Source organism: Parambassis ranga, chromosome 3, assembly GCF_900634625.1.
Source record: "Parambassis ranga chromosome 3, fParRan2.1, whole genome shotgun sequence".
In the NCBI taxonomy this organism is placed as follows: Eukaryota; Metazoa; Chordata; class Actinopteri; family Ambassidae; genus Parambassis; species Parambassis ranga.
In genome coordinates, this window is record NC_041024.1 from 22,623,606 (window position 1) to 22,646,299 (window position 22,694).

At 39.5% G+C, this 22,694-nt stretch overlaps 3 protein-coding genes across 3 annotated transcripts; 1 reads left to right on the forward strand and 2 right to left on the reverse strand.

Moving 5' to 3' along the window:
- LOC114433660 (kelch-like protein 10) lies at nucleotides 1-3,651 on the reverse strand. The gene is made up of 4 exons (XM_028402304.1): nucleotides 3,178-3,651; nucleotides 1,291-1,875; nucleotides 1,029-1,178; nucleotides 1-318 (listed from the first exon to the last, which is right to left on the reverse strand). Exons 1-4 carry the CDS (start codon nucleotides 3,592-3,594, stop codon nucleotides 1-3), a joined length of 1,470 nt encoding a protein of 489 aa, XP_028258105.1. The 5' UTR covers nucleotides 3,595-3,651.
- Nucleotides 3,652-8,994: 5,343 nt separating this feature from the next.
- Nucleotides 8,995-11,353, reverse strand: phospho2 (phosphatase, orphan 2). The gene is made up of 4 exons (XM_028402471.1): nucleotides 11,284-11,353; nucleotides 10,778-10,855; nucleotides 10,575-10,669; nucleotides 8,995-10,493 (listed from the first exon to the last, which is right to left on the reverse strand). The coding sequence occupies exons 2-4, from the start codon at nucleotides 10,846-10,848 to the stop codon at nucleotides 9,910-9,912; spliced, it is 750 nt and encodes a 249-aa protein (XP_028258272.1). The 5' UTR covers nucleotides 10,849-10,855; nucleotides 11,284-11,353; the 3' UTR covers nucleotides 8,995-9,909.
- A 279-nt stretch (nucleotides 11,354-11,632) lies between these two features.
- Nucleotides 11,633-16,085, forward strand: LOC114433780 (synapse-associated protein 1-like). The gene is made up of 9 exons (XM_028402470.1): nucleotides 11,633-11,950; nucleotides 12,241-12,359; nucleotides 12,568-12,634; nucleotides 14,391-14,464; nucleotides 14,588-14,727; nucleotides 14,867-15,006; nucleotides 15,091-15,137; nucleotides 15,236-15,392; nucleotides 15,481-16,085. The coding sequence occupies exons 1-9, from the start codon at nucleotides 11,749-11,751 to the stop codon at nucleotides 15,609-15,611; spliced, it is 1,077 nt and encodes a 358-aa protein (XP_028258271.1). The 5' UTR covers nucleotides 11,633-11,748; the 3' UTR covers nucleotides 15,612-16,085.
- Nucleotides 16,086-22,694: the final 6,609 nt, after the last annotated feature.

Below are 22,694 nucleotides of genomic sequence, written 5' to 3' on the forward strand. Positions count from 1 at the left end.
TTAAAAACACAAATCACGAGGGATGGTGTAGTCGGCCATGTTGGGAAGACCAGAAAGCACACAGCAGCTCAGAGCGCTGCGGCCGACGTCCATGTCGCAGGCCTGAGACCACTCATTCGTCTTACTGTCATAGTACTCAACATCAGAGATGGTGGTGAAGTGACTGAAGCCCCCGACAACAAAGAGATGGTCCTCAACTACTTCGATGCCAAAGTTGCGGCGGGGGGTCATCATGGAGGACACGTTGCGCCAGGTGTTGGTGTGAGGGTTGTAGACCTCAGCGGTCTGCAGATAGGCTGTTCCATCGAAGCCACCAACCTTTGAAGTCAAAGATGAAAAGAAGATGCATCACTTCAATTGTCACATAAAAAACTAGCCGCTTTAACCCTTGGGCGTCATTTGGGTAATTTTTGCCTCTTTACCTGGCCACCATTTTATCTGTGTTGGTGCATATCGCACAATTTTTTGGCTCTCTCTAGACACATTTTAGAATTCAAATTTCAATTTTTCAAATACTTCACCAGAACATGGTGAAACAAATTTACTACCCTTTTGTGTAATTCATGGACAAAAACATCCACTGCAAAAACAAAACTGCTATAAAAAATTAACAGATTCATATTTTTTCTGCTTTTTTTCTGCATAAATATGTTAAACAACTTCAGCCCTGCTCAAACCTACCAATCATTAAATCATTTTGAGGAATTTAAAACCCTTGAAAAGCCAGTTTGATTACTTGATGTCACAATAATATTTTATAAAGAAAACACAATAAATGAGTTATTTTCCATAAAACAAAAGTTAGGTGGCTGAGGCATTATTTTTATATCTGTCATGGATATGTCAAAGATTGGACAAAATATTGAGTTTGAGTTAAAATTTACTACCCTTTTGTGTCATTTAGGACAAAAACGTCCAAACAAAATAAATTCCTCAAAATGATTTAATCTTTAACAGATTTATGCAGGAAAAAAGCAAGGGTTAAACCGCTGATGACAGCTGGTCACACATTTCTTTCGTGCACTTACTGCATAAACATGGTTGTCGTATGCAATGACTCCTACTCCATTGCGCCGGCTGCTCATGGGAGAGATCAGGGTCCACTGGTTGGTCTCTGGGTTGTAGCACTCTGCTGTTTGCAGGTGCTCATTCCTGCCAAATCCACCACATATGTAGATCTGAATACAAAAAGGGGGAGTGGGGGGTACAATAAGAAATTGTCATTTTTGTTGGCTCAAACAGATCTTTCTGTTCTCTGTTATGTTCCATTGTGAAAAATGTTCCACCCACCTTGCCGTTGAGTGCTGTGCAGCTGGCGTCGCTCCTCTGCTCATGCATGGGTGCAGTTTCAAGCCACTGGTTGGTTTCTGGCTGGTAGAACTCAGCACTGCTGAGACGTGTGTGCCCATCATAGCCTCCAATGGCATAGATGCACCCGCTCAGCACAGTCACACTCACATTAAAGCGGCAATAGTGCATTGGTGCCACCTCTTGCCATGTCCGTGTGCTCAAGTCAAACCTGCACACAGTATTGGTGGCTATGAACAACTTGTCAAAGCCACCAACACAGTAGACATACCCACTGAGGTAGGCTGCACCATGAAAGGCGTGAGGAGGCTCAGAAAGGTCTGTTATGTTTATCCAGTGATTTGCACGGACGTCAAATGCCTCAATTACATTAGGTAGATTCCTGCTGCTGCTAAAGCCTCCAATGGCCAATAGGATGGCAGAAGGCATACGAGGCCGACCAAGGATTCTGTCTTTGCTTTTGATGACCTCAGAGACCATGGCCTGGCACATCAAGTTGTCCGTCACCAGCTTATTGGACAGCACATGACTCTGTATGTACTCTGTAGGCATCATGCTCAGCCTGACCTTCAACAATACAGATAATAAAGAGGATATAACTTAACAGTCTGTGTCAGAATAAATAAAAATACTTAAAAAAATCATGGTTCCTAATAAAGAACATCACAATAAATACAACAAGTAAATCAATAAAATAATGGTCAGTTATTTGAAATGCTGTTAGCAACCGGAACTAACGAGGTCATCATTCTCTTTGTTTTACATCGTGGCAGTCAGTCAGGATCAGTGGTGGAAAGTAATTAGTACTAGTAGTATTTGTACTTTGTTACTGTACTTCAGTAAAGTTTTATGTATTTCTACTTTACTTAAGTAAAAATAATAGTGCATACTTTATACTTTTACTCCATTACATTTTGCAGCTGTTATCAGTACTTTCTACTCCACTACATACAGCACTGATGTGAGGTCAGACTCTGCATGGAAGTGGTGTCACGCTGCCTGCTGTGTTTCTATAATGAGCCTACAATGGCTCAGTTAGCTAACTAGTTAGCTACTGTCTGCTAACACCAGTCCATCCATTAATGTCTGATTAACATAATTCATAACATTAATCTCAGCAGGAAATACTGACACAGTAAAAATGCTGAATGCCTGTTTTTAGTCTGCATTTTAGTCTTAAAACGCTCATTAGATGCTGCTCTATCAAACTTGTATTACGAATCGTTTCCGCACGCCAGGCTCTCAAAGTTGGAATGGTTTTTGAGGTCTCCTCTGCTGTTACCATGGTGACAGGTTGACGCACAGAGGCATACAAAGCTCTGAATTGCTCTGATTCTCCAGCAATTCAGAGCAATCCTTCACATCAGCGTTCAAAGCAATGCTTCAGCTGCAGCAATCAAACTTGTTAGTTTACGTACTTGTACTAATAATAATAAATTATTATAAATGCTTGTGCCAGCGCCCAGCTTTAACAGGAGGTTTAGTAACTTTTGTTTCATTTTCTCATATTTTCATTTTTTGCTCTTTCATAGGTAGGTTGTCACACCACAAATGCTTGGTAAGGTTTTGGAAAGGATGATGATTTGCATAAATTCTCCATTTTCAGAGTCACCCAGAAGACCAGCATTCACATGAGCACAATGCCTCACTCAGGTAGTCTGTGTTGCTTTCTATTTATCACTCATCAGAATAGATGATGTTGCACCTTCTGGCCTATAAAAGGGTAAAGGATGGCTGTACTGACCATCATCATGACATGGAGCACATCTAATAACAGATAACCCTCTATTGGGCTGAGGTTGGCTTCAGTCACTGTCTTGAAATAGATTAACCTATAATATGAAAATTATAATGTATAATATAAAGTACCTTTGGCAAGAGAAGATCTGCATATCCTTCTCGTTCCTGAGGTTCATGTGTGATCCACCGAATGATGGCCTCAAACACAGCTGCCTCCTGTCTCACATTGAGGTTGTCACTGCTGATGATGTCAATGACATCCTGGTCCGAGAGCTGCAGGAACTCCTCGCCGAAAACCACTTCCTCAAAGTGACTGAGGACATAGTGGAAAGCCTTGAGCTGCAGTTCAGGGACGTGGTAGTTTTTTGTGAACTGCCAGATGCTGGTGCAGTTGTGTGGGCAGAGCGTCTTTTCAAAAAAGTTGCAGCATATTTGCACCAGCTTCACTATATTAAGGGAAACAGCTTCCATGAAAAGCCTCCGTGCATTGGACTCTGTCACGTTAACAGAGCCGGTGTATGCAAACTCAAGGATGAGCTCCATCATGTCTGAGGATAGGTCAGGAATACTGAAGACTTTCTTGTCAGCTTCAGACGAACGTGTGAAGAGAACTCTGAAAGACACAGAAGAAGTTCCACAACATTATACACCACTTTGATGCATTTCAGTTTTTAAAACAGACACTAAAATTAGTCACTAAGTCACTGGTGGATTTATGGGTAACTTTATTCAACAGTCTAATTAAAGGTCTAAATCTGATTGCTGTAACATTATATAATTCACTGATGACTTCTAAACTATAAAGTTTAAGATAATAATTATATAATATGTTTGAGCCTATAGAGGGAAAAATCACTAGTCATCACAACAAAATCAGCAAACACACTGAAACACTGTGAGCTATAAAAACAAGATTGCAGTGAATAATCTCCCAACACTTACATCATAAACTACAACAAATCCTTGTTTTGTCTCCCTATGTAAAAGTTACTAACACATTCATTTAAAATTGAGATAATCAGTTCACCTGAAGTAAGTGTACTTCGCTAAAATGACTCTGTGGATGGGAAAGTCCTCATCCTCCACTCTGATGACAGCATCGCAGAGCAGCCCCTGCTCACGAAGATCTGTGAACACGTTCATGTTGACTTTGCAGACTTTATATTTTCTCTGTTTGTTGCCTGTCTCCTCTCAGTATATAACAGAAGTTCAAAGACTGTGAATGGAACTGTTGTCATCAAAGCAATTCACATCACCATGGAGACATGTGTATACATGTCTCACATCATCATGGAGACATGTGTATACATGTCTCACATCATCATGGAGACATGTGTATACATGTCTCCATGGTGATGTGTGCTTGTTTACACTTAAAAACTATGTATCCTGGCATTGCATTTGTGTCTTTAGTTGATTTTTAAATAATGCCCACCAATACTATGACAACAAATACAACTTTATCAGGTGCTCCAATACATCCCTATAGCCTTCCATCCTCTTTCATAACATGGCTGTATTATTAGTAATCCATGGCTGAGCTGATGCATTTGATTTTTCGCTGTGCCAAACAAAGTTGTTCTCTGTTTACAGTTGTAGTCCACATTTTTCTAACATCAACTAACACTAAAGGGGGGGTTGTTGAAAACAGGCCAGGGGTCACCAGGTCTTTTTTTTTAATTTTCAAATGCCATGAAAGGCCAAAACAAAACCTGGCAGGCTTTTCTGTTCTATCTCAAAATTCCAACTATAATTGAATACTGATAAAACGTTTACTTTGACCAACCTGACTTGCACTATGTTTTTGGTCCCCCTCACCTACAAGTTAACAATTACCTGAGTTAACAAAGCAATGACACTCATATGCTAATTTGATTTATTGTATTATTATGACACTGACGTTTAACTGAGGTAAGATGAACATTTTTCTGACCTGTGCATCTTAATAGTCTATAATACGTCTTGTGTGTCATTCAGGAGCAATCGTGACCTGTTACTTCAAAGTGATTTGACAGTGCTTTATCATTTCATTTGTAATGTTCTGTGAATAAAAATAAATCCAGTTTGGACATTATTTGATTGATTGGAACACAAGCAGTACAAGCCCATATGACGTCTTGGCTGGTGATAAACAGGGTAAATAATAGTAAATAGTTATGCATGCCATGTGCAACCATGTCCTGCAAATTTAATGCTAACATCCGTGTGTGTGTGTTTTATGTTGACATGTTATTGATGTTGTTGGGTCCGTGTGATCTTTGATTAATATTCCTTCGTTTTGCTGTACAGTAGCTGTGGCCCAGCAGTGGCCCTGTCCCTGGTGGTGGATTTTCTTCATGGTGTTTACATTATTGAAACAGCTTCTATTACTTGCCATAGTTTCATATATCTTATTTTACATTTAACATTGCCTCAATTATCATCAGTCATCCATATAAATATTTAGTTGTGCTTTCACATTGAGACAAGGCACACAGTTTACTACCCTTGATTAGGTGGGTCAGTGCTGATTGGCCACAGATGAGCATTACATATGAGCGTACCATTGTCCTGGCACAAGCCATCCAATGAATGTGACATCATAATGACCATGACCTTTGACCTTTGACAACAAATTGATAATGATGTGTCCTTAAATCCAAACAGGCATTTGTACTAAATATAAATTAATATACATATAATTAAAATAACATCAAAGTGTAAAATACTGTGTACACAAGACAGGCAACAGACACATGGACACTACATGCTGGTTAAGATATGACTGCTACTACTAATGTATAATGCTTTCCAGTCATGTTAATATTCCCTCTTTAAGTTCTATGTTTTTTGTATTAATAAAACAATCATTTGGTTAGCGAGAGTTAATAATATAAATATAAAATATAACCTCAGACAAACAACAACGTCCAACATTGTTCACCCTCTTCCATCTAGAACACCCTATATACAGAGATTATGGCTAAAATGAGCTCAAATCATCAGCCCTCCACCGCCATGCTTGACAGTGTGTATGAGGCGTTTCTGCTGAAATGGTGTTTTTGCCTTTTTCCAGACTTGGTGGTGATCATTAAGACTAAACAACTCCACTTTGGTCTCATCTGTCCATAGGACATTGTTCTACAAGTGTGTGTTCTATGTTCAGATGCCATTTTGTTAACCTCAGTTTTTTTTTTAGACAGAAGAGTGTCCTTGTAACACTTCCAAACAACACTTCCAAACAATAACATAATAGATATGCATGCATTGTTTTTGCTCTTTAAAAGCACGTGTTGAGTCACAAGTTACCCTGCCTCTTCTGTTGCTATTATCAAACGTCACTTTTTTTTGTTCTGTTTAGGAGAAATGATTGTGATGGCTTGCTTAGGTGTAGCTTTTCATACCAACATCAAGTTTTCAGCGTTGTTGTCTTCATTGTAGTCTAAATTGTTAAAACCTGTGTCCCTGTCTGACACACTTAGTGTCATGTGTCTTCATTTCATACATCAATAAAGCTACACAAACTCAAAGAGTATACAAGGCCCGATGATGAGTCTTCAGCTGTAATACTAAGTTATACCTTGCTGTCTCTGTCATGCTCTAAATCCCTGTTCAGATCCCTACCTATTTGTGCCAGTCTACTGAGCTGTCTCTCTAGTCCTAGGAATATTCTGAAGGAATATTTTTGCATCCTCTTCATTTAATCATGGTTGACATTTGGGTGACAGCAGCACATTAACATTTACTCGTATTGGCAGAGGCTTTTATCTAGAGTGATGTACAGCTCAGGTACCATGAGAGAAAAGTGTCTCTGTTCCCTGATCCACTTGGAGGGTCCTGTACATGCATTTCCTAAACACTGACACTGAAAACATCATGGAAACTAGATGTTCACCATGGTGCACTAGACTCCTTTAGACTGGACTACAGTACAGTATGTGTTTGTTCTTAGTTCATCTAATATTACAACTAAAGTACTCATACAAATTGCATACTTGTGATTGATCACATGCTATATTCCACATTTATAGCCAGATTGTGAAAACCTGCTTGATAACCACTGCAATAACACAGCTTAGCTTGACTATGGTGTTAAGACTCAGTGAACACAGATCTTGCTTTACAAGTACATCCCTTGGATAGTGCATAGCTTTGCATGTTACTGCTGCAATGAATTGTGGGACACCATAAATGTGACAGGGACAGTGCCCTAAAAATAGAATAACCTGATTGACTCTTAGCAGAGTAACTAGGCCGTTCACTTTGACTATTTAATCACTTACAGTGGGGAAAAAAGTATTTAGTCAGCCACCAATTGTGCAAGTTCTCCTATTTAAAAAGATGAGAGAGCCCTGTAATTTTCATCACAGGTATACCTCAACTATGAGAGACAAAATGAGAAACAAAAATCCAGAAAATCACATTGTAGGATTTTTAAAGAATTTATTTGCAAATTATGGTGGAAAATAAGTATTTGGTCAATAACAAAATGTCATCTCAATACTTTGTTATATACCCTTTGTTGGCAATGACAGAGGTCAAACGTTTTCTGTAAGTCTTCACAAGGTTTTCACACACTTTTGCTGGTATTTTGGCCCATTCCTCCATGCAGATCTCCTCTAGAGCAGTAATGTTTTGGGGCTGACGCTGGGTAACACGGACTTTCAACTCCCTCCAAAGATTTTCTATGGGGTTGAGATCTGGAGACTGGCTAGGCCACTCCAGGACCTTGAAATGCTTCTTACGAAGCCACTCCTTTGTTGCCCGGACGGTGTGTTTGGGATCATTGTCATGTTGAAAGATGGAAGGAGGTTTTCACTCAAAATCTCACGATACATGGCCCCATTCATTCTTTCATTTACACGGATCAGTCGTCCAGGTCCCTTTGCAGAAAAACAGCCCCAAAGCATGATGTTTCCACCCCCATGCTTCACAGTAGGTATGGTGTTCTTCGGATGCAACTCAGCATTCTTTCTCCTCCAAACACGACAAGTTGAGTTTTTACCAAAAAGTTCTATTTTGGTTTCATCTGACCATATGACATTCTCCCAATCCTCTTCTGGATCATCCAAATGCTCTCTAGCAAACTTCAAACGGGCCTGGATATGTACTGGTTTAAGCAGGGGGACACGTCTGGCACTGCAGGATTTGAGTCCCTGGCGGCGCAGTGTGTTAATGATGGTAGCTTTTGTTACTTTGGTCCCAGCTCTCCGGAGGTCATTCACTAGGTCCCCCCGTGTGGTTCTGGGATTTTTGCTCACAGTTCTGGTGATCATTTTGACCCCACGGGGTGAGATCTTGCGTGGAGCCCCAGATCGAGGGAGATTATCAGTGGTCTTGTATGTCTTCCATTTTCTAATAATTGCTCCCACAGTTGATTTCTTCACACCAAGCTGCTTACCTATTGCAGATTCAGTCTTCCCAGCCTGGTGCAGGTCTACAATTTTGTTTCTGGTGTCCTTTGACAGCTCTTTGGTCTTGGCCATAGTGGAGTTTGGAGTGTGACTGTTTGAGGTTGTGGACAGGTGTCTTTTATACTGATAACGACTCCAAACAGATGCCATTAATACAGGTAACGAGTGGAGGACAGAGGAGCCTCTTAAAGAAAAAGTTACAGGTCTGTGAGAGCCAGAAATATTGCTTGTTTGTAGGTGACCAAATACTTCTTTTACTGAGGAATTTACCAATTAATTCATTAAAAATCCTACAATGTGATTTTCTACATTTTCTTTTCTTATTTTGTCTCTCATAGTTCAGGTATACATATGATGAAAATTACAGGCCTCTCTCATCTTTTTAAGTGGGAGAACTTGCACAATTGGTGGCTGACTAAATACTTTTTTTCCCCACTGTAAGTGGTCATTTGTGACAATTTTTAGGATGACCTTAAATGTGTTTTTTGCATATTATTTACATCTAAACAGACACCTTTTCGGAGGATATACCGTGAAAAATAACAGACTGGACTTCTTGCTCATTTATGTTTAGTAGAGCCAAAAACAGATATTTAATAACATGATCTTTGTTAAACTTGTTTAAAATTAAAAATAAAAAAAAAAGAAAGAAAGATGTAAAACACATCACTGGAAGACAGAGGCAGCCACAAAGCAGCACATACTGTTTATAAAAACTAAAATACAACGCTCAAAAATGGATCAAGTGTGTACATTCCTGCTGCATAAAACAAAGAACTGACCATAAAGTTATGCATTTCTTGATAACCAGAAAAAATGAATACATTAATAATTTCAATAGTATTTAGATCAAGTGAGGTAAGTTCATTAGAGGTGTTTTCATTCATAATTCTGATTATGTCCACCGTATAATACGCTTGATATGTTTTCACTGAAGACACTGAGACAAGCCCAACTGTGGCTAACACTGTGATTCATGGCTGAATTCCTTATGGCTCCTTTAATTGTTGCTGGATCATTCTTGGGACAAAACATAGGGGCAATAGCATCTGTGCTTTACCTGCTATGACAAATCAAAACATCATCACTGTCCCATTAAATGAACTGGGTATACTTAAACAGGTATATTGGACATTTAAATATGGTAAAAAATAAGTATTTGACTGTACTGTCATTAGTATGACAAGGTGGATAAAATATAAAGACAGACAAATCTTCCCTTAGCTTAGCAGCAAAAAAACAGGATATTGTATATGTATTACAATTAAACTCTGTAGCACCCATTTTTAAACACCTAATTTCAAATAAATTACAACAAATAATTTGATCACCTAAAATGTATTTCAGTTCTTAAAATTATCATTATTATAGTGTGAAGAAAAAAAAAAGCATCTCGTAACACTGAATCCTCTGTAGTGCAGACTCTTTTGCATTAAGCGCAGTGTTTCCATTACAAATAAGAAGTGTATTACTTTACCGGCAGTAGCTCTGACTGCACACTTGTTTTCAGCTCCTGCAGGATGTCAGTGCCACTGCTCCAGGCAATGACTCGAGCTCTTAGAGAAGCATTGCACTCCTGACCTTCCCGTCTGGCCAGCAGTTTCTCCAGAGTGTACCCCTTCCTGGGCATTACAACATCATGCACTCTCAGACAGGCAGTAGGGCAGAGATCATTCCCACCATCTCCCACGTAAAAGACACGCTCATACTCCACGCCTCTGTCCGACTGCCCAGACAGAAAAAGCTCCAGGACTTTTTTCTTGCAGAGGTTGACGGGGCATCGGTCGCAGTCATGAGAATGATGGCACATCACCTCCATGTACCCGGACTCATTGATCTTAGCCGGGTTGGTGAATACTTGATCGACAGCTGCCTGGAGTCCAGATGCTTGCAGGATCCAGTCTATGAACATGGTATTGGAGTCAGAGATGACAATGCAGTCAACGGCGCTCTTATTCTCTAAAATAAATGTCAGCAAGTCTGTCATTCCATCTGTGAAGGGGATGGTCTCCATTACACTGCGGACCCTGTCAGGGCTGACCTCCTGGTCTCCTGTATGAAACGGGGGAACAAAAATACGTAATATAATAATAATAGAGGAGTTAATATACACACATTATGATGAATGCTCACCTATGTAGTTCATCACTCTGCCCATAAACTCAGTCCAGTGGCCTTTTCTGTAAGAATTCTTCACAGAGTCAGGAAGAGTCTGGCTTGGAAGGCATCTGGGTGCAAGAAGAAACAAAAAAAAGTTATAAATTAGTTGTAACAAATTGGAAAAAATCATTATCTTTAGCAATATATTGATATTAAATAGGACCTTATTGACCTACTTTATCACCCATGTGTCACTGTTGTCGTCAACCACGGTGTGGTCAAAATCAAACACCATCAGAACCTTCATGTTTCAGCTAGAAAATACACAATTGTTTCAGACACACGTTATTGTGCTGCTGGACGTCAAAAAGTATGCGTCTCGTTGCTTATCTCTCATATCTAGGAGTAACCTTTATTTTCGTTTTTTCAGCACAAACTTCAATCAACAAAAATAAACATTTTCCATAACATGTATGCCGATAGCATCGTAACATGTAAGTTAACCTATATATATAGCTTCAGTTATTCTCTTTTAAGTTTGAATGTCGAATTTAACCTCATTACATTTTAAACAAGGCATTTTTAAAGGGAGTCTGGTGAAAACAGCCGGCTAATCGGCTTCCCGTTAAATATTGTACTAACGCTTCAGATAAAAACCACGATTATCTTTATTTCTGTACAATACAACATATGTAGTAAATAAAATACACATTATGATATAAAATATAACATAAAAACAGACCTGTTTTTCATAAGTCCACCGGTCTCTCTTCCTCCTCGTCTTGTTGTGATATAAGAAACTACTTCCGGGCTCATCAGCGCCACCTGCTGATCGGAGACGCACGGTACATATTGAGTGCATTATACAGATACAGCCTAATACTCTTTATATTACACAGCTGTAGCCCTAGAAGATACTCTTTTATCCACTATAACAAGTTTAGACAATATTCTGCCTTTAGTGTTTTTATTTTAAAAGATGTGTTGAAAGTTTATTGTAAAAGTTGTGAAAAATGTAGCTAAATCACTGACAGAAATAAAGGAGTCTTTACGGCGTTTTGCCCAATAGGTGGCAGCATGACACAACTACAATACAGCACAAAGACAGAAGAAGAAAGCCCGTTGGTTTATTTCCTGGTTACACTTCGCCTCTTCTGTCAGGATTGTTGTTTTTCATCGTATTTAGAGACACGTTGTGCCAACCAACATGTTCAAAGGTTTAGGGACGTGGTTGGGTTTGGAGGACACGACGTACACGAAGACGTCGGAAGACAAGGATAGCCTAATTGTGGAGGAGGAGGTAAGGGTGGTAGAAGCACAAAACGAGGTAAACAAACAGCAAGCAGCTGACCAGGATGGAGAACCAGAGGCGGACCAGGAAAACTCGGAGAAAAGCAAAGGACTGGGTGGTGAGGAAAAACTTCTACTGTCAACACCTGCTGTTTTTATACACGCTAGCATAGTTGTGTCTAGCGTCAAGCTAGGTAATGAGATGTACAGGATATTCAACTTGGTAATCTTCCTGTCTGTATTAACTCCTAATGCCATAAAACCAGTTGTCGAACAAATGTCAAGTGTCACTCTCTGCTTTGCTTTTTTCATCAAGAGGTCTGTCTTATTGTACACAGTATATGAAGCAGTGTTTTTATTGAAATGTGCTAATGCTAACACCTTGTTTTGCTCCTCTTCATGTGTGCAGATTTTATTTTCAGTTTTGCATCCAGTGCCACAAAGAAGTTCTCCGATTCTGTGGTGGAGACTGCCCAGACCATCAAGAAGACCGTAGAAGAAGGGAAGATCGATGGCATCATAGACAAGGCATGTTGTTCGTTATGAATACATTTCCTAATACATGGTGAATTAAGAAGAACTGCACTTTAGGGTCCTAGCAGAACAGCCCTTTCTCCTTTGTTGTTATTATCCTAAACAAAAATCACTTTGAAATGTTGCCCTTGGAAATATTTTGAATCTATAAATAAGTCAGTTGCTGTCTTTAATGTGTATCTGATTGTGTGTTTGATTCCAGACCTTTTTAGGAGACTTCCAAAAGGAGCAAGAGAAATTTGTCCAGGAGAAGAAGGCAAAAAAGTCAGGTAAAACAAGAGTGTATGATTATATTCAGTTACTTACTTGTATGTGCCCCGGATAAGTGGATGGATGGATACTTACATGTACACTAAAGACATTTTTTACTGGGCAAATGTTTCTCCTAAGGTCATATTCTTCACATTTAAGTTCACACTGGGGATTGTATAAAGGAAAAATAATTGATTGATTGAGCTGGATTTCAAATCTTTTAAAATCCCAGTACTAGTAAAAGAAATAATTTTTATTGTGGTTGGGAGTGCTGCATAGAAGAGTGAAAAATAAAGAGTTAATAATGGTTCAACAAATACATGGTTCAGTTGGGAAATACAACCAAATCTAAGCTTAAAACTGGGATATTAGATTAAACCCAAATTATACATTGTTGTATGTTTGAGGATTCATTGTATTACTGAACCGCTACAGTGCTCTCAGTCAATCCAATTTATTAGTAAACCTCAAACCTGAATAATTAAGAAGGTATAAGTGAGGTTTAGGCTTTCTGAGGAGAATATCTGTATGTGCACAAGTATTTAGGAAGCTTATTAGTGTGCAGAGTTATTATGCAACTAAATGAAAACACTTGATTGTTTGCATCTGTTAAAGTGATATAAATGTATAAATAATAGATACACAACTCAAAACACCAAAAAAACAACACTAAAGCCACTCTTCTTGTCAATAACAGTCATAAACCTTCCATTCATGAAATCTGTCTGTTACTTGATCTGTTTCAGAGAGGTGTAGTTTTCCTTCACCATAACTCTCCCCTTTAAGAAGGGCACACAAGTTCTTCATAGTGTTTTAGCCTTTACTGGCTAGCCTCACAGTGGAGTACATGGATGCATGCAGTGGATGCATACACATCATGGTCTTCTTTAAAGATGCAGACTTCTTCCTGCACCACTGCTGGTTGGACCTAAAAACAGTTCCAGCTTTCTCACATTTAATAATACCAGCCTCTACCAGAAGCCCACCTCCACTGTGCTGGCAAAGTCAAAGTGGAGCTCTGATACAGCCACGGGCACATCCATCTGCTCCACCAACTCATCAGACCAGAACAAGTCTGTCTTCAAATATGTCTTGTTCCAGTCTTGATGTTTCAAACTATGTGATCAGTGTGGTCAGATTCCAGCCTTCCTTACCTTGGCCATGTCTGAAGCACTGAACACCACGTACTTCTGGAACATGACAGCAGTGGAGCAGAATGGCTTCCTGGTAGCTTCTTCTCAAATCTTTGGCAGTTCATTTGGCTCTATTTTACTCAACATGTTTCTTGATCAAAATACTCAGCCAAACACATATCAGTTAAACGTTCTACAAAAATGTTGACCAATTACTATGGTTGATGCAAATACAGATACCTCTAGTATGTAGTGTTTTTCCACTTATTAAAAAAATAGATTGAGTCCAGTATGTTTTTTATGTGTATAACTGCACACAAGATACGTAACCTTGAATTTCCCCTTGAAACAACACACAAAGTGGACTTTTTATGTTCATTGTTAAAAACAGTGTCATGTGTGTCCATGAGAGGCAAATGAAAAGATCATTGTATTGAGGTAGGAGACTAGGGATTAATTATAATCCATCCATCCATAATCCGAACCTGCTTTGTCCTGCAGTGCAGGGTCACAGGGGGCTGGAGCCTATCCCAGCTATCTACAGGGTCAGAGGCAGGGTACACCCTGGACATCACAGGGCAATTAATAATAATGATAATAAAAAAAGGTACTCTATGACTGACTCTGTGTATGTGTGTAGAAGTGGCAGTGCCTCCATGGGTGGGCTACAACGAAGAAGAAACAATCCAGCAACAGATTCTGGCTCTGTCGGCTGTAAGTGAACACATTTTGTCTGTTAGCATGTTGCTCAGATACACATGTGCCACATTCCTGAATATGTAAAATATAATTATCCCTTTGTGTTACGACTGAGCTAACTGGCTGCTGGTTCTCTAGGACAAGAGGAACTTCCTGCGGGATCCTCCTGGTGGTGTTCAGTTTCACTTTGACATGGAGCAGATGTATCCTCTGGCTGCTGTGATGCTGGAGGAAGACCAGCTCCTCAACCGCATGCGCTTTGACCTGGTTCCTAAACAGTCAGTGCTCCTCCCAACAAAACATATTTACTACATCTATTAGACAATATGTGTCTGCTCCTGCATAAATGGAACTGTGCAGTCCATGTTGAGCTGATAATGTAACAGTGAATTGGTTGTGTGAATGGTTGTTTGACAGTGTGAAGGAGGACGTGTTTTGGAGAAATTATTTCTACCGGGTGTCTCTGGTCAAGCAGTCGGCACAGCTCACGGCGCTGGCGGCGCAGCAGCAGAAGGACGGTGGGGACAGTGTTTTACCCGAGGATGTTGTTTTAACAGGTGGGAATGTTTACTAGATCCAAAGCAAATGTATTCAAGTCCATGTCAGTGATTTTGGTTGAACTCACAGCACTTTCTTTATAGACGTCAGACCAAAAACTCCTCCGGTTTCCATCAGTGACATACAGAAGGTAAAAGTCCTCCATGTCTGCACGCTATCTACCAATCATTCTAGTTAGGAAAGGCTGCAACAGTTTCCTTTTTTTTGTCCTGTCTGTGCGACACTCAGCCACACCATGAAGATGAGGAGGAGATATCAACAAGTCCCGGAGTGTCCGAGTTTGTTAGCGATGCTTTCGACTCAGCGGCCATCAACCACGAAGACCTGAGAAAAGAGATGGAGCAGCTGGTGCTGGATAAGAAGGACAGCACCTCTTCTCCTGACGGTTTGTATAAACTTTTAGTCTAAATTAAAATGCAGCCTTTTGATGTGTAAATGTTGGAGTTTGTGATTGTTTTGCCTGTTACATTTAGAGGAGACAGCAGACTGGGAGAAGGAGCTGCAGCAGGAACTTCAGGAATATGAGGTAGTGACCGAGTCTGACAACAAAGACGACCAGTGGGACCAAGAGATTGAGAAGATGCTCCAGGCTGACAACAGCTAGAGAAGCTGCTCCGTTAGCTTGACGGGCAGTGACCTGGCCTTGAATGGATGAATACTGACTAGCGATGCACAAGGGGAAGAGCCGTCTGCCCGACTCAACTGTGATTACAATCGTGTAAACGTTCTGTACCCGATGAAGTGGTGTAGATCCAGAATTATAGTAAGAGTGTGTCACATCTGTCGGCAGTAGCAGCCATATTGAGGCATATTAGTGAAGTACTATTTCAGCGCTCCTTCCTAAATTAGTTTTGTCTACTCGCTTTCTCCTACCCTCTGTCTTTTTAATAAGAAAAGTCACTTGAGGGTACTCCAGCAAAAGTACCATGATTTTTAAAATGGAGGGAGCCTTTCTGTATTCACTTTTAATCTCATTTTTCACTGCTATTTCCTGGTGAGTTGTGCAGTCAAGTCATGATATAGTAAAATCAAATGTAAAGTCAAGATTTATGTAAATAAAGAAGGTTCTAACACTATACCTCAAGTTGCATTTCATTTCATTATATACAGATACATATGTATAAACAAACGCACATGTGCATTTCCTTTATGCTTTGTTTCTAAACAATTGAGATACTGTCATTTGTTCTGTTTTATCTGTCCGCCTTTAATAAAGTATTTATCTCATGGACCATAATGCATCATGTTAGTACACAGAACATAGAACTAGGTTTTAAATGAAATGTATTGTATGTTTTTTTTATTCCTTCTCAATACGGTCGTATGAAGTACTGTAATTAGTAGTACACATAGTTTTCATACAGAAATGTTTTATTTTCTGTCTCCTCTGTTCTCTTGTCAGTGTCCCTCCCAGTGGATATGCAGCCAAGGTCCTTCAACATGTTTACTGCTCCATTGTACAAATAATAGTATTGTTGTGCTTATATGCACCTTTGCTGACTAATACATATTTATATATAAAGGTTTATTTATCTTCATTTCCCAGGTTGTACAATCTCCTGCTCGATGTGCATATGTCCATTCTATCAAGGTGGATTCCTCCTCTTCACAGAACACTTAGTATCTTCCCATAAAACACAAAAGGTGAAGACATGGCTGTCAACCCTGACCCTTGGGAGTTACAATGCAGTCGATCTTTTTAGTGTGCTTTTCTCATGTTTTTAGATATAGACAGATGAATTGAAATATAGGAAGTATAAATACTAACCAAGAAGACAGAAAAAACACAAAACTTTATGCGTTGACCCATTCTGACCTCAAGAGGGTGCCAGAGGTGCAGTAATGTTATTACAATGATCATGCATCATCAGTGTAGATGTTCAGTGTAATAGCAGTTTATGTAAATATCACAGGCAAGTAATGAATGAACCTAATGCTTTAAAGTGTAAGTAGCATGTTTTTTTAATGATTGGATTATACTTTGTTGTGACACACCACCATACCATGTGTTTTTTTCATGTTATACTATGAAAATTATTAAAAAACACAGTGTCTTTGAGGTGACCCCAAAACCGAATAAAATAATGTTGCAGGCAGCAGAGTGTTCTCCACGGCATCTCCAGACTCTGTTACGTCTGTCACATGTGCTCAGTGTGAACCTTCTCTCATCCATAAAGAGCGCAGGGTGCCAATGGGAAATCTGCCATTCTTGGTGTCCCCTGGTAATGCCAATCACCCTGCATGGTGTTGGGCTGTAAGTACAAGCCCCACTTGTGGACGTCAGGCCCTCATACCTCCCTCATGGAGTCTGTTTCTGACAGTTTGAGTAGAAACATGCATATTAGTGTCCTGCTGGATGTCATGTTGCAGGGCTCTGGCAGTGCTCCTCCTGTTCCTCCTTGCACAAAGGAGGAGGTAGGAGGTCCTGCTGCTGGGTTGTTGCCCTCCTACGACCACCTCCACGTCTCCTGGTGTACTGGCCTGTCTCCTGGTATGTCCTCCATGCTGTGGACACTGTGCTGACAGACACAGCAAACCTTCTTGCCCCAGCTCTCATTGATGTGCCATCCTGGATGAGCTGCACTACCTGAGCAGCTTGTGTGGGTTTAGACACCACCTCATGCTACCTCTAGGGGTGAGAGCACTGACAAAATGCAAAAGTGATCAAACATCAGGCAGAAAGGATGAGAGCAGAGAAATGGTCTGTGGTCAGCACCTGCAGAACCTCTCCTTTATAGGGCTGTCTTGATAACTGCCTCTCATTTCCACCTGTTGTCTGTTCCATTTACACAACAGCAGCTGAAACTGATTCACAATCAGTGTTGATCCTAACTGGACAGGCTGATTTCACAGAAGTGTGACTGACGGAGTTACATTGTGTTCCCTTGATTTTTTTGAGCAGTGACACAAAAACCAGGAAAAAAGAAATTATACTCGTGTGTATTTTCCAGTTCATCCACAAACCATGTGTAATTCTGTGCCAAAAAAACAAATATATATATACACTTATAGAATATCCAGAAAAGATAAAAAACTTAAATAAATAAATACAATTGAAAGTTAATGTTTTTGTAAGAAATATAAGAGCCGATGTGGAAATACCTAATATGGTAGAGAACTCGCAAAAATGCAAAAGTGGAAGGGGTTTAAGCATTTACCCTTAGGGTTTTTTTTAATGGGTCAACTTAATGGGTTTTGTAAGTAACATGAGAGCATGAAAAAACACCCTACCTAGTTTTTTAAAAATGTTTTCCATAGAAATATGGCAAAACACACCTTACAGTTTACAATTCACAAACAAAAAATTCTCCCACACCACCTGTCTTGCCTTCCCACTGCACCTGTATTTCTTTTTTTATGAATATATTTTTAATCTCACCCTGCGACCACATTTTCAAAAGAAAAGTAGTTGTGCTGAAACTGATAAGTCAAAGTTTTCCATCTCAGTCAATGAACTCAGTGTTAACATTTAAACTCGAGTTCGCTGACATTAACCCCTAATCAAACAAAATGCAATACTCTTGTGAACAAGACATCAGATTTCATGTCTGGGACATTCTGTGTAGCACTGTGTTTACCCCTTTCAACTCAAAGATCTATCCAAACCACCTCTCTAACTTATATACATAACATGTATGTTGCATATACAACAGTGCCTTTCTAGCCAGATGTGAAGAGAGACTAAAGGTAGAGAAGAAAGTCATTTAAGAGAGTGAGTCAGTTATCATGGAATGATGGTAAAGAGGCTGCCTGCATGTTTTGGTAGTAGAAAGTCTGTAATCATGTTAAATGAGACAACACATAGTTCTGCCTGTGCCAAGCAGACAGTCCTGTCTCAGCATGCTCCTTACATTCTGTATGAGAGAGGCTGAAACAGATGGCTCGCTGTCTGGAGTGTCAGCACTATGATGAGAACAGTGAAAGGAATTGAAGAATAAATACTCATTTGCAATTAGCAATCAATACAAGGATCAATAAGGCATGTATGTGCTTTCTCTCCTCCTCTTTGCTTCACAGCGTGTGTCCAGGCACATAATGGAAAGCTAAGGCAGCTTAACGAATAGGCCGATTCTCTCTTTGTTTTGTCTCCACATACATACACACACACACACACACAAGTCACATTCTCCGTTAATCGAGCAGCTGGTCTCAAGTGGGACAGGGACCCGTCGCCATGGTGATGAAGCATGACAGATTAGGACCCATGTGTGTGGTTTGTTACTGTGGGTGATGTTGGTTTAACGGTATTTTAATAATTCATAAAGGTAGACAGTGTGTGAGTGTGTGTGTGTGTGTGTGTGTGTGTGTGTGTGTGTCTGTCTCATCCACATAGCCTGCGGTTTTCCCCTGTCAGGCAAAGAGATCAGAGATAGCCATATTAAGATACTGGCTGAAATACATCACAAACCGTTTTGAGATGATGATATGATGAGAATATTGTAAATTGTAGGGATTTTTAATAACTAACATGTTATAAAGAATTATATACAAATAAAAAAACACTTCAAAAGAAATGGTAGAAAGACTAAAGCAAACACAGAGGGCCTGTCATGGTGGTAGCTGTGCCCTCATTAAAGTCAGTTGTTAGTAGTGTTAATGTCCAGAGCTGCATTGCTAGCTGTGATCTGATTCTGTGGACGATGTTAGCGTGGGAGTGAGCATTCTAAACAAAGGAGCACATGGATTATCATGCTACTGCAGCTAGCATCAGTGTCATTTGATCGGGGAAACGTTAAAATTGAACATGTTTTAAGCATGTTAGAAATGATGATAATGTTTATTTTGGTTTACAGAAATAATAAATAGAATCTTTTTTCTGGCGACTGGGTTGGAAGAGACTCCAATTTACACCTCCTTGCCTTGTTTCTGTTTGTGAGGAAAGGCAATTAGCATGTGTGACGTGTGCTATTATTGATCAATTCAACAGTACGTGCTATTTCAACACATAGAGTCTCTGTCTTAAAAACCCATATAAATCCATATTATAATCCATCCAGTCTGATATCAAATAACCGCATCTTTTCCTCTAATGATAATTTAAATAAAGTCATTTATTGAACAGCATGCAATACAATGACCATATACTGGATGAACAGATATTTAAAAATATATATTTAGTTTTTATATGCTTACCTAAAGACAAGATTGTAAATGGTGCTATATAAATAACATTGAAATTAAAGGGGGAACCCCCCTCTTTAGTCATCAGTCTCAGTGATCAGCACACCATCAAACCTTAAAATGCTAATTGGAATTATTTGCATATTGCCTGCTAAGACCTTTATTATGTCTGTGAATTCAGCTCCTACACAGCGGATTACAGTTTTCATTTACTGCAACTGTAAACTGTACAATGAAATAAAATGTGAATACAATGTGAACGTGAGCATGAATAAGTGATAGGAAATAACAGTCAGTGTAAAACTCAGAGTGCCAACTTTAGACATGAAAATGTGAAAACGGTGTCAAATGTGGGACGACAGGTGCCAAGCTGATTCAAACCGCGGTTGTTTTCATAGCAAATGCTCCTTTATGACACGCTGTAAAGTCATTTAGACTGCAGTGAATGTAGCCCAGAGACCTCGAAAGGCTCTGAGACCCCATTGTGACTGAATTTAACAAGAAAGGGGCTCCAACAGTGAAAATACATACAAATGACCCCAGTGGGTCATCACATTACTTACACAAAAGTGTGAGTTAAACACACTTTTAAAAAATAGGGTTGTATATTGGCAAAAGTATTCAAGTTCAGTAGGGTATTTTTCATTGTGGGTACTTTCCCCTTTATCAAGTGTGTTTGCTTTCACAGCACTCTCACAGATTGTTTTCAAAACAACACATATATTTATAATGTAGTTAGTTGATAGTGAGAAAAGATAATTGCAGGGTTTTAGGTCAGCTTTCACTGAGCTACCACTGAAGTCACAGTTGACTGCAGAGGTATTTGTTTCAAGTTGAGGCGAATGTTTTTCACCAAATATGGAGAGACTACTATTACTAAGGGACAAGCATGAACAAATAACGTTACCCTGTTTAACACCAGACCCTTAATGGCTCATCTATTGAGGAGTGACCTCTGTGTCCATCATGGTTTTGCATGGAGATGGAAGATAACTAACCTGTCTAGACTTGTGTGCTGGCTGCTACTCGATATGGTGGTACTTTGTCTAGTTTTTCCTCATCAACCCATCTTTCACTGTTGTCTGTATTTGTATGTGTGTGTCTCTGTCTGTCACCACAATGCCCTTGCACAACTCAGCTGCATGATACACAACCCCCACACACACACACACACACTCTACCACTCACGTAGACAGTAAAACAGAAGAGAAGCCAGGTGCTGAATGAAGTCATTTCCTCCTTTCTTTCTTTCCCCTTCTCTATTGCCTTATTTTTACATTTAAATTGTCAAGGGAGTGCCAGCAATGGGTTCAGATATTAACGATGGGATTAAACATTAACCTGTTTTTATTAGCTGCAGGTGCTCTGTGTATATGTGCCACAAGTCAAAGCCATGTCTATTTAGACCTTATTAACACATGCACACACACGTATGTGCACACACTCAGAAATGAACTGTGGGGCCAGAAGCTGCTTTCTAAACAGACAGCAAAGCCATAAAGTCAACTGTAATGTTTACTGGAACGAGATGTCTTAGTTTAAAAAGGCCACAAAACGAAGGGCACACTTTTATTATTTTTTTCTCTGTCTGTGACATACAGGTTATGAGTATGTTAGTAGTGTTTTCACACTTATATAATAAACATGTATGTTTTATTATGACCTATTTTGGTGAGTATTTTCATGAGAGGAAGTAATAATCCTAGTCGAAGCTAATAGCAGGTTTCAGTTCCCAGTGGCAGCAGTTAAATCCTTGTGTCATGTTTCAGATCTGCCTAAAACGATGCTGTCTGAAATCATTGTCCTCGGTGGACACGTTGAGGTGTCCCGCCATGAAATGAGTGCTGCTTGAGACAGCCTTACCACAATAACAGCTTAAATCTATGTAAATCCGGTTATACAAACTGAGGTGGATTAGAAGATGTGATAGCAAGACCTAATGTGATAAAGGGCCAATAGATCAATAACAATAAAATTAAGTGTTCACTTTTTCATTAAACAAATAAAAACATGTAGACTTAAAGCAGAGGGTTTGTCTGCTGTGTGGGCTGACAGTGGCTGTTAGGAGTGAAAAGACTGATTGTACCTTCATGAGATCCAGCCCCTCCTCTGTCTTCCAGCATTCACCCTGTTTTTTTAACACCTTGCTGCTCTGCAAGGGAGTCAAGGGAGACACCGTATTAGAAAAGAATAGGAAAAGGTTCTGATTTCAAAATAAAAGCACGCAATTTATTACCGCGATAACCAGTGAAATTAGCCTACGTTACGTTCATATGTGGTGTTTTCATTAATTCTCTGAAAAAAACTATCACAGTTGAAAAAAATAAATAAATATATAAATAATGACAAAATAAATAATAAATAAATAAACACAATAAAAAAATCGGGCTTTTCAGATAAATATGATGATTGACTTGAAATTGAAATGAAAGTAAATAAGCTTGGATAGTGAAGATAACTGTCTGTGAACCATGAACAAACTTATTAATTTCACTCTTCACTCTTTGCGTGTCGTGAAAATCATAACCGGAAGTAGCGGTCCCCCCTCATTGAGACCGCATGACAG

Bases quoted from the DNA above. Each gene is read 5' to 3' on its own strand.
- LOC114433780 (XM_028402470.1), top strand. From the start codon at position 11,749: ATGTTCAAAGGTTTAGGGACGTGGTTGGGTTTGGAGGACACGACGTAC. The intron at 12,635-14,390 runs GTAAAACAAGAG...GTATGTGTGTAG, and splicing joins GAAGAAGGCAAAAAAGTCAG to AAGTGGCAGTGCCTCCATGG. The intron at 15,393-15,480 runs GTTTGTATAAAC...TGTTACATTTAG, and splicing joins CAGCACCTCTTCTCCTGACG to AGGAGACAGCAGACTGGGAG.
- LOC114433660 (XM_028402304.1), bottom strand. From the start codon at position 3,594: ATGATGGAGCTCATCCTTGAGTTTGCATACACCGGCTCTGTTAACGTG. The intron at 1,876-3,177 runs GTACTTTATATT...GTATTGTTGAAG, and splicing joins CAGATCTTCTCTTGCCAAAG to GTCAGGCTGAGCATGATGCC. The intron at 319-1,028 runs GTAAGTGCACGA...TTGACTTCAAAG, and splicing joins ACGACAACCATGTTTATGCA to GTTGGTGGCTTCGATGGAAC.
- phospho2 (XM_028402471.1), bottom strand. From the start codon at position 10,848: ATGAAGGTTCTGATGGTGTTTGATTTTGACCACACCGTGGTTGACGAC. The intron at 10,670-10,777 runs GTAGGTCAATAA...TCTTGCACCCAG, and splicing joins AGTGACACATGGGTGATAAA to ATGCCTTCCAAGCCAGACTC. The intron at 10,494-10,574 runs GTGAGCATTCAT...CGTTTCATACAG, and splicing joins CAGAGTGATGAACTACATAG to GAGACCAGGAGGTCAGCCCT.